The sequence below is a fragment of the Pyrus communis genome, chromosome 16 (assembly GCF_041283825.1).
Source record: "Pyrus communis isolate YQ-2024b chromosome 16, ASM4128382v1, whole genome shotgun sequence".
NCBI classification, from domain to species: Eukaryota; Viridiplantae; Streptophyta; class Magnoliopsida; order Rosales; family Rosaceae; genus Pyrus; species Pyrus communis.
The window spans coordinates 1,483,303-1,494,885 of record NC_142580.1 but is presented as its reverse complement, the minus strand read 5'-3'; the positions used below and the strand labels follow the sequence as shown (position 1 = coordinate 1,494,885).

The 11,583-nt window shown below is 38.4% G+C and overlaps 1 protein-coding gene, 1 long non-coding RNA gene and 1 pseudogene across 3 annotated transcripts; 1 reads left to right on the top strand and 2 right to left on the bottom strand.

The window, feature by feature from the left end:
- Window positions 1–1,187: 1,187 nt before the first annotated feature.
- Window positions 1,188–1,869, bottom strand: LOC137730554 (uncharacterized; annotated as a pseudogene). Its single transcript, XR_015957835.1, has 3 exons — window positions 1,745–1,869; window positions 1,470–1,592; window positions 1,188–1,352 (listed from the first exon to the last, which is right to left on the bottom strand). The product of XR_015957835.1 is annotated as an uncharacterized LOC137730554 (transcript).
- A 702-nt stretch (window positions 1,870–2,571) lies between these two features.
- On the bottom strand, window positions 2,572–3,972 carry LOC137732246 (MLP-like protein 329). The gene is made up of 2 exons (XM_068471547.2): window positions 3,727–3,972; window positions 2,572–3,078 (listed from the first exon to the last, which is right to left on the bottom strand). The coding sequence occupies exons 1-2, from the start codon at window positions 3,932–3,934 to the stop codon at window positions 2,807–2,809; spliced, it is 480 nt and encodes a 159-aa protein (XP_068327648.1). The 5' UTR covers window positions 3,935–3,972; the 3' UTR covers window positions 2,572–2,806.
- Window positions 3,836–9,731, top strand: LOC148689802 (uncharacterized). Its single transcript, XR_015957430.1, has 2 exons — window positions 3,836–3,972; window positions 9,525–9,731. It is a non-coding gene; the product is annotated as an uncharacterized LOC148689802 (long non-coding RNA).
- The last annotated feature ends 1,852 nt before the right edge of the window (window positions 9,732–11,583 follow it).

Here is an 11,583-nt window from a genome sequence, read left to right as displayed (position 1 = left end):
GAATAACAGCTTGTCTGTATAAGCAGTTGTTGTTGAACTATTGCTTCACATGTTAGCTGGAGCAATTAGTTATTTTGCTGTCAATAATGTGAAATAGTGGGAGCAAATTATTTTGCTTATCTGATGAACCTAATTGAAGTTCACAACAGTACAGATACAAATTGGATGTATGTGACTCGTGAAAAACTTTGTTGCATTATGGTTATAATGAAGATTTTCAGAGTTATACATTTTGAAATGTATGTGAAATTGGTTGTGATTGAAAACTTTTGTCAACAGGACTTAGTGTACACTTCTGTCTGAGTATGATTGAATAAACTGTGTGCTTGAAACTTTTCTCATACTCAAGTGGGAGAATGTAAGAATATGAGTATGAGATAAAGAAGTTTTGAGAACAGTTAAAGGTATTCAATTAGAGATGGAATGTCCTATTGACAAGAGGAGTGCTGATCCTTTGCAGTAAAGGATTTTGGTTAGCATACGGAAAACAAGAGGTGGTTTCCAATTAGGATTTTGATAGGGAATCCTGGTCTGTCTTGGAAAAGTCTATATGTATATATATAGTGGCCACTGGATTGCTGCGATGGCTTCAAGTGCTGGTGTTGCTGCAGGTATGATTCACCTTCTATTTTGTAATGTGCATATATCTGGATTAGTCCTTTATGTTTGTAGTTCATGTTTTGGTCTTGGTGACTGGTTGCTATAGAAGTCTTACAGGAGATGCTGATCCAAATATCTGCACTCTTAGGCTTCCACTTGCAGAGAAACAAGAAGTAAACATGAATAATGCATATCAAAAACAAACAAGTCTACATCAACCTACAAGATGCTTGGGGATACGCTGAAGTGCAGGGGAAAGGATAATGCATTGGTCCTTCATGATATAACCAAATGAGCTGGCTTAGTCGCGCATACGTTGTACCTCGGATTGGATTAAAATAACCGTAAGAAGTAAGAAGCTCAAAGTTTTGTCCAAAGGGTTGAAAACTTAAAGTCTAAGACACAAGGGAATAATCAGGTTCCACAAGGATGCCACCCATGATCCCCATGGGAATTTATAAAGAACTAAGAAGTATGTCAAAGTTTGAGTTTGAATATTGGTACTGAAGTTTGGTAAACTTCTACCCAATATAACGTCTAGTTGACAGCATGTCCACACCACCGATGGAGATTAACAGTAGCATTAATCACCATGTAATTAACATGGACATAACATAAGGACAACATAATCTAACCTCTTAACCGAGCAGAGCTAAGAAATTTTCACTTTTCGTGTTTCTCAAAATGTGCTCAGTTCTTAGCATATGGACACCAAAAAACACAGCACTTAAGAAGTTCAACAAATCTCCAACCTGAAAAGGCTTTGTTTGTTACAATTTGACTAAGAGCAAGTGAGACAGACTGATAACCAAAATTATAAAAAAAGATGATGATTCTATATATATCTAAAAGGGGTAAAAATAACTTACACTGGGGGGCGATCCACTGGATTCCAGCATTGCAACTCCTATGATAAACACAAAAGCTCCAAACCAGGTACGAGCAGGAACTATTGCTCCTAACATACCATCAAGCAAGGGAACAGTAACTACCTGTTAAATTCAAAAGGAAAATGCCAAACATTGTACCTTCAGGTACTCCCAGAAAGCATGAAATTTGCCTTCCCATATATGCATAGAAGGTTAATTAAGGTACTTGCAGTGAACATGGGCAGAAACGATGCACGACCAGCATCTGAGGTTTAAAAAGGAAGAAGCTTTTTACCATAAACGACGGTGATGACGTTGAGCAAGATGATGCTCCTTTCTTGGAAGCGAAAAAGATCCTTGGCCACAGAGATCGTTTGCCGAACAAGGACTTGAAGCTTAGGGGTCGTTACTCTCCCTTCGTCTTGCGATCGATTTCCACTAGAATTTTTAACCAATGTGGTTGGGTTCGGATTCCGATTCGGATTCGGACGATCCAATTTCACTGGCTTTCAAAGTCCCTGTTTGGCATTAGGTTTAGAGCTACTACTAGGAGAAGAAGCGGTTAAACGAGGTCGTTTCCGGGGATTTGTGTGGAAGGAAGAGAAAGTTGAGGTGTTAGTAGAAGAAGAGCATTTGATGGCGGTGGTGGCGCCAATCGATGAGTTCCACGACCACCCGAATGGTGATTGGGCAGCCATGCCTGAGCACTGGAGCACTGAACCCAGAACAACTGCGCGTTATGGCTGAGATTAATTACCGGTTACACCTGAAACTACTGAAACACCCTCGTTGATATTTTGGTTCTATTTTTGGGTCCAGGAAGTTGATATTTTGGTCAAGTCTCCGACAACCAGTTAAAACTTAAAATATCTATAAAAAATTATTAGGACGGTTTAAATAATGTTAAGTAGATTAAAATTTTAAATCAAATTAATAAAAATAAACACGCTAATTAATAATTTAATAATAATTTAATCATTAATTATTATTTTACATGATTTATAAAATATAATTTAAATAGACAGTAACTTTTGCTCTTAAATGCTTTTGCTAAAAGCTCTTTTATCAGTGCGAGGTCGAGACTTTAATTAAAAAAACTAAGTTCTTCTCGAAAAATATAAGCATGCCAATAGATTGAACTTGTTTACAACATCAACATTATATTGATTTCACACTCAATTCATTCTTGCTCATAGAATTAAAGACAAACCAAATCGGAAACCGAAATAAGCAACAGTGCCAACTAGCTTGCTCAACTCTGAGGCCTTTATTCTTGAAGATAGTAATATTACTCAATGTTTCATATCGTATGTATGCATAAATCTTGTGCTTGGCGCTTATTCCTTGAGAAGATGTGCATCAACATCTTTAATGACATTGACCAGAAAGCTGAGGTACTTCTGTGGAGGCGGATCGTTCTCGTTGAGTTTTTCATATTCTAAAGTAATTTTCACAGATCCTCCTTCACTCTTTGGGCTGACATGGAAAATGATCTTGTAGCTTTTGTAATAATTGTCCAGCACATGTGATCCTTCCAGAGCTGTAAGACTCACCCACTTGTTTGCTTCATCTATTTCCACCTTTTCCTTGTATGTCTCGACATTTCCATCTACACGTCAAATGGAAAATTACAATTATACAGCTATCCATGATCCGATCCTTTAAATATTCTTCGTATGGTAATGTAAACCCTATGGTGCATGGTGGTCTTGTCAATTTTAATTCTAAAAGTAAGTACATATATATATGAGGTAACGCAGACCCCTAGCTTGCTAGGTTTCAAGTTAGCATGCCTAATTATTTTGCAGCAGGTTAGTCTGTGGTATTCAAAAATAAAATAAAATATGTTAGTCATAAGTATAACCTTAACAATGTTTGGTTGTAATTTGCTTGCTCCTTCATGCAATCTCACTGTCTCACTACTACCTCCACAAGTCTGCGGAGTAAGCTGCTACTCTTTCATTCGCCCCAAAAGGGGTTCATCTCATTATCTTTTACACAGCGGAGGCTGTATAAAGCTACAACACAACAAAATTTGGCACCCGAGAGAGGGATGATCTCCAGAGATTCTTTTACATTTTTCGTATTTCTTTTTTTTTGTTGAATCATTTCTCGTAATTTAAACATTTAGTGTCATGTTGTTACACCCATTGCTTTTCTAAGGTTTACAAAATTAATTGTTAGTTTGATTAGTTAGGAGGAGCCAGAAGTTTCAGTCACCTTCATGTACTGTAACATCTTGTAATTTAAATATTACCTATGGTGTATTTCCAGAGCTTGACAGAGCCAGAAGTTTCCCAGTCACCTTCATGTACTGTAACATCGTGTATTTTATCAGAGGCTGCTTTGGGGAAGTCATAGTGCTGGTTGCTGATGAATTTGTACAGCTTATCAGCGTTGGCTTTGATCTCTACCCCAGCCTCCAGAGTCTCGAGCTTGCAAGTACCAGCTCCAATCACAGCCATTTTCTTAACGATAGTGTAAGTCTGGGGAATTGTAGGATGTAAAGCTATAGATAAGCAAGTTTTATCCAATGGTCAAGAAGATGCCATCTGTCAAGAGATTAAGTAGTGTGGTTGTTAGTTTGTTAAAGATCTGTTACTTAATGTACAAGTAGTGAAAGGTGTATAAATAGGAGCTTTGTATCCATTCAGAAATAAGCAATAAAAAACAGTACAATTCTCTCTCTCTCATTCTCTTCGATCTATCTCTCTCTCTACATTCTATACTTACAGTTTCTCTCTCTCTAAAACTCCATTGATACTCTTCAAGCTCAAGGTGATTAATTCAACATGGTATCATCGCCGGTTGTGACGTCTCTTCGATCCTGATCTGCTTCCGCCTTCTGAGATACAAATTTCTGACGATTGCTGGTTTTGTATTCATGGTTGTGATTCTCTGGTATGCATCTTTCCTTCTACAGTGCTATAGCATCTGTGTCTTCTCCTCTTGATTTCGACGCTTGATCCTTGCACATCAGGTGTTTGATGAATTGTGTATGTGAATTTTTCTCTGTGAAAATCTTCTCTGTGTAATTGCCTCTGATTTTCGTCTCAAGATTGATCAAGACTGGTCTTCAAACCCTAATTCTTGCAAGAAATTCTGATTTCGTATACAATTTGTGAAAATATGGTGACTGCTGCGCAGCTACAAATTGTGCAATCTCCAATTACGAATTTAATCCCTACTGTGTCCACTTCTGTGACTGTGAAACTGGATGATACAAATTATCTAGTCTGGCATTATCAGATGCAATTGCTTCTTGAAAGTCATGGGATTCTTGGCTTTGTGGATGGTTCTCGACAGTGTTCTACTCGGTTTCTTGATAATCCGGATCTTGAAGGTGTTGAAACTGAAGCATATCAGATATGGAAGATGCATGATCGTGCTTTGATGCAGCTTATCATTGCAAGTTTATCTGTTACTGGCATGTCTTGTATAATTGGCTGTGTGAATGCACGTGAAATGTGGATGAGTCTTCGAGATCGGTTTTCCACTGTCACAAAAGCTAGTATATTTCAATTGAAAACTGAGCTTCAGAATATTAAGAAGGGTACTGACTCAATTTCTCAGTATCTCCAACGGATAAAGGATGCTCGTGATCATTTGGCTGCTGCTGGTGTCTCGTTTGATGATGATGATATTGTTATCATTGCTCTTAAAGGGTTATCTTCTGAGTACAATACCTTTAGAACAGTGATTCGCGGGCGCGACAATGTTATTTCACTTAAAGACTTTCGAGCTCAGTTGCTTGCCGAGGAAGCTGCACTTGAAAACTCTACACTCTCCAGTTCTTTTGTTCCTGCTATGCTCGCTCAAGGACATGGCTCTAATGGGAAAGGGTTATTACTTGCAGAGGATTCTTCTCCTACCACTGGTAATCCGTCATCATAATATCACACTGGAAGCTCTTCTTCTTCCAATAATGGTGGTCACAACTCTAGTTCTGGAGGTTTTATCAATGGAGGACAACACTATAGCTCTGGAGGCTATACTCATGGTGGCAATAACTACAATTCTGGCGGATTTCGAGGATCTAATTTCAGAGGCCGATCTTGCGGTAGAAATAATTTTGGGACTTCACGTTTCTCTGGTCCTCATTACAATCCTGGTCCTGGTATTCTTGGTCCTGCCAGATCTCATGTGTCTACTTGCTCTGAGCATGGCAATGACGTGCCTATCTGTCAGATTTGTGCCAAACGAGGCCACATTGCTTCTGACTGTTTTCAAAGGCACTCTCCTACACCAGTCTCGTCCTCCTCCATCTAGTGTCAAATTTGCTGGAATTTGGTCACTCTGCAATTCAATGTTATCACTGAGCTAACTTTTCTTATCAAGGAAGGTCACCGTCTCTAACTCTCACTGCCATGAATGCCACTTATCAACCTTCTGCCCCACATGAACAGTTTTGGGTGGCTGACACTGGAGCTACATCACATATGACCTCTGACTTGGCCAATCTCAATCTTGCAACTCCCTTCACAGGCAATGATACTATCACCACAGCTAGTGGCTCAGGTTTGGAAATATCGCATACTGGCTCTTCTACTTTAAGGGCTCCTAAATATGCATTTCAGTTGAAAGAAATTCTACATGTTCCAAAGCTGTCCCAACATCTGTTGTCCGTCTATCAGCTTTGTAAAGATAATCATTGCAGGTTTATATGTGATGAGTTTTGCTTCTGGATACAGGACAAGATCACAGGGAGAACACTTCTTCAGGGGCTGTGTAGAGCTGGATTGTACCCGATTCCTTTTCACATACCTCCATTCCTCCTCAAGCAAGCATATCACGCATCTCACTTCTCTAAACAACACCACTGTCTTCTTGGTCATCATGTCAACATGTCTCTTTGGCACAACAGATTAGGTCACCCATCAAATCTTGTTGCTGCACGAATGTTGAATCAATCTCAGGTTCCAGTTGCATTAGATCAATCTAGGCATGTGTGTATCTCTTGTTTAGAGGGCAAAATAACTAAATTGCCTTTTACTTTTCCTGCAAATAAGAATGTACAACCCTTAGAAGTCATCCATAGTGATGTTTGGGGACCATCTCCTACATTGTCCATAGAAGGTTTCAGGTTTTATGTTACCTTTATTGATGAATGTACCAGGTTTACCTGGATCTTTCCATTAATGAATAAGAGTGAGGTGTTTCAAACATTTGTGCAGTTTCATGCTTTCTTGTCTACTCAGTTTTCCAGTGCAATTAAAGTCTTTCAAAGTGATGGTGGCGGTGAATTTTCTAGTCATAAGTTCAAACAGTTTTTACTTACCAAAGGTATAATTCATCAAAAATCTTGCCCTTATACCCCTGAACAGAATGGCCTTGCTGAGCGAAAGCATCGGCATATTGTTGACACTGCCCTTACTCTTCTCCATACCTCCAAATTACCTTCTCAGTTTTGGTTTCATGCCTGTGCCACTGCAGTTTATTTGATCAACAGAATGCCGTGTACCACTTTATCTATGAGATCTCCCTATTTTCGTCTATTTGGTACATTTCCTGTCTTAACCCATTTGAAAACATTTGGCTGTAGTTGTTTTCCTTTACTGAAACCTTACACTACTAATAAACTCCAACCCAAAACTGCCCAATGTATTTTTCTGGGTTATGCAGGCCAATACAAAGGTTACATTGGTTTTCAACCAAACATAAGTCGGTTCTATGTGTCCAGGCATGTTATGTTTGATGAATCTACTTTTCCTTACATAACTCTGGTTTCTAAATCTCCTTCATTGGCGAGTGTTTCCCAATGTCCTTCTTCACATCTTGTTCCATGTCTCACAGAACACAATACCGTCATTTCAAGTCCACCATCATCATCTGAGTCCACATCACTATCACCCTCCATTCATTCATCCTCATCACCTGCATCATCTCCATTCGTCCCACCTCGAGCATCAGAGTCCTTCACCGATCCAACTAGAGCGTCAGAGTCTTTGCATCAACCTCGTTCCACTCCAGAGTCATTTCCTACCATGCCTGCCACTAATACCTTATCCCAAGCTTCACCCTTATTATTTCCAGACTCTATCACAGGTGCACAGTCCCAAATCCCTGCTGATCCTGATTTTCAATCTGAAAATCTTACTGTGGTGATTCCAGCTTCTTCCGTCAATCTTCATCCTATGCAAACTCGTTCTAAGAGTGGGATTATTAAAAGGAAAGCATATTCAGCTACTGTCCTTTCCTGTGAGTCGTCTATTATTGAGCCTACCACTTATAAAGCTGCTAGTAAAATACCAGAATGGCAAGCAGCTATGCAAGAAGAGATCACTGCTCTACATCTGCAAAAGACCTGGGATCTTGTTCCTCTTCCCAGTGGCAAAAATCTTGTTGGTTGCAAGTGGGTTTATCGCCTTAAAAAGAATCCTGATGGATCTATTTCCAGGTACAAAGCACGTTTGGTTGCCAAGGGTTATAGCCAAGATGAGGGGATTGACTATAGTGAGACCTTCAGTCCAGTGGTCAAACCAACTACAGTACGTTTAATCCTGGCTCTTGCTGCTCAGTTTCATTGGGACTTGCGTCAATTGGATGTCAAAAATGCATTTCTGCATGGTGACTTACATGAAGAGGTATATATGGCTCAACCTCCCGGGTTTCTCAGTGTTGATCATCCACCTCACTATGTTTGTCAGCTCCAAAAATCGTTATACGGTTTAAAACAGACTCCTCGCGCTTGGAATGAGAAGTTCACCAGTTTTCTTCCCGGTTTGGGTTTCCAATCTTCTCTTGCCGATCCCTCTCTGTTTGTGCAACATTCTGAGCATGGTATTGTAGTGTTATTACTATATGTCGATGACATCATTATCACTGGTAGTAGTTCAAGTGCTATTTCCACAGTGATCTTGGCTCTTACTAAACAGTTTGATATGAAGGATCTGGGACAACTCAGTTATTTTCTTGGCTTACAAGTCCAGTATCAGTCTGATGGCTTATTTGTGTCACAATCAAAATATATCAAGGATCTGTTGGCAAAGGTTGATATGCAAAATGCTAAAGCTTGTGATACTCCTTGTCTCCCATCTCACAGGCTCCTCAAGGAAGCCGGGCAGCCCTATCATAGTCCTGATCAGTATCGCAGTGTCGTAGGAGCCTTGCAATATCTCACCTTCACTCGGCCGGATATTGCTTTTGCTGTTAATCAATGCTGTTAGTTCATGCACCATCCCATGGATTCTCATGTAGTTGCAGTAAAGCGAATTCTCCGGTATCTCAGTGGTACAATGGATTATGGTATTCATTTTAAGTCTGGCACACTGTCCTTACAAGCATATAGTGATGTTGATTGGGCGGGGGATCCCAATGACCGTCGATCGACTTCCGGGTATATTGTTTACTTAGGTACAAGTCCAATTTCTTGGGCTTCCAGGAAACAACATACTGTCTCTAGATCTTCCACTGAGGCAGAATATCGAGATTTAGCTATAGCTGCTGCTGAAATGGCTTGGATCCGACAACTTCTGTGTGATTTACAGGTTCCTTTACATGTTCCTCCAACGTTGTACTGTGACAATATATCTGCCATAGCCGTGTCCTCTAATCCCGTTTTTCACTCTCGGGTAAAACATATTGAGATTGACTATCATTTTGTACGCGAAAGGGTAGTTCGAGGTGACTTAGTTGTTCATCATGTGTCTTCTACTGACCAGTTTGCTGACATCCTTACAAAGGGATTACCTATATCCTTGTTCCAGTATCATTGTGCCAATCTCATGCTTGGTTCTACCAACCCTGTGATTGAGGGGGGATGTAAAGCTATAGATAAGCAAGTTCTATCCAATGGTCAAGAAGATGCCATCTGTCAAGAGATTAAGTAGTGTGGTTGTTAGTTTGTTAAAGATCTGTTACTTAATGTACAAGTAGTGAAAGGTGTATAAATAGGAGCTTTGTATCCATTCAGAAATAAGCAATAAAAAACAGTACAATTCTCTCTCTCTCATTCTCTTCGATCTATCTCTCTCTCTACATTCTATACTTACAGTTTCTCTCTCTAAAACTCCATTGATACTCTTCAAGCTCAAGGTGATTAATTCAACATAGGAGACGTATACAAACCTATAGGTTTCCACTTCTTATATAAAGCCATGTTATAGTTACGGAGGCAGTATGTGGATATTATCCGATCACTTAGACAGTTAAATGATAACAATGCGACTGTGGATCTTCCACGTAAAGTTTTATCACCACTACACCTACCAGAATAAAACTTTTTTTTTTTTTAGAAGTGTTATTGGCACTCCAAAAATCTTATTTTACACTTCTCACAAATGTATTTTTGTTTCCAAATATAGAAAATTTGGAGTGTAGATAGAGATTTTTAGAGTGCCAATAACAATTCCTTTTTTTTTAATTAAAAGAAGAATGTCACTTTCACTCCGCATTATTAATTATCATGGAACAAGACATTATTGTGAATACATTGAAGAAGAAAAAATATATATAATAAGTTAGAGGGGACATGAAGCGTAACCCTAACAAGAAGTAGAAAACTATTTGAAACAACAATCAATTAAGACAACTCCTAAGAGAAACAAGAATTTAGAAAACCTGAAAGATTATGAGCAAGAGTCGCAACTGCACGTGACGGATAAGAATCACACAAATAATGAACACTAACATGATCAACATCATAGTTTGCTAAACAATTTGTTACCTGATTTCCTTCGCGATAAACGTGAGAAAACTGAACATGCATGGAAGAGAGAATGGTACAATAATTTGTCAAATCAACCGGTAAGCTATGGTGCATTACCAAACAAGAATCACACTCATTCCAAAAAGAATGCCACCAACCCCTTTCAAAAGCCATATAAATAACATGAATAATAACTTTAAGTTCCACTTCCAAAGCAGTAACAATGCCAAAAAAATTTGTATTAAAGCATCAAAGAGACACAAGTGGTCACGAAAAATACCACAAAAACCAGCAAACTCGATGAGAGATACCAACACGTATATAAGAGGATCAATGATTGATCAACTTTACCTCCATAGCATTATTGGAGCGAATGTTTGTACGATATTGAAGCGTTTGTTTGGATTTGGCACGAGGAAATGTGTGTATATATTGTATATATCGTGATAAAACTAATTTAGGTTTATATTATCTTAACTAGTGATAAAATTAAGGGTTCTTTAAAGCTAATAGAAATCAATGGTTTATATTATCTTGACATACCTGTAACCTAGAGAGAGAGAAAAAAAGAGGTTGTCTCATCAAAATAAAATTATGACACAAACAAATAATGTGGGGTTCATGTTACTTATTTGGAATCAATCAAAGCTGAAGCATTGATGCCTAATTTCAGAAAAGTTTTTCTTTTCTGGATGCAGCATCTTTTCACAGGATTTCTTTTTCGGTTGTTGTATTGTGAAGGAACTTCTTGGATAGTTTTTTTTTTGCCCTTTTACACTAGCTTAGTGTCTTCCTGCCAAAATAATGACACAGAAAGTTTTATCAAAAGGGTTGGCGATGTCGGGCAGCAAATGTAGTTTCCCGTGAAATTGCAAAATTTGCTCACAATCTGATGATTTTGTCTCTTGGGTTGGCTCTCCCTTCTCGTAACTGCTGAAGACTGATGAAGCAGAAATTTAATCATCGATGAATTTCCTTACTAATCCATTATCTTCCCGTTTCTTGTTCACTTTGATTCGTTCATAATCTGATTATTGTTCATTCTAATTCCAAGTGCGTAAACGTGCCCTCATAGTTATGGACTTGTTCGCATCATTTAATTTTCCTTAAATACCCGACTTCGACTCCTATGGTTTCACAAGAAAATAATCTCTTTGTTAAACCAGAAAGTTTAACGGTTCATTAATTAGCAACTATTTCATTTTTGAACAATATTTGGTTACTCAAAAGATGAGTAAGAGTTCCTATTCAAACCTATTTGTTGCCGATTCATAGAACTTCATGTTTATAATAGAGCAGTTTATATTAGAAATCACTTTATAAAAATCGTCTCTACAAAAAATTAATTAGACTAAGGTCGTTTAGTCGTTGAACTATGAATAAACAAATGAAAGAAATTGGTGAAAATATTAAACCGTCTATGTATTTACTAAAATAGATTGACTAAATGACCTTAATTTTAATTCA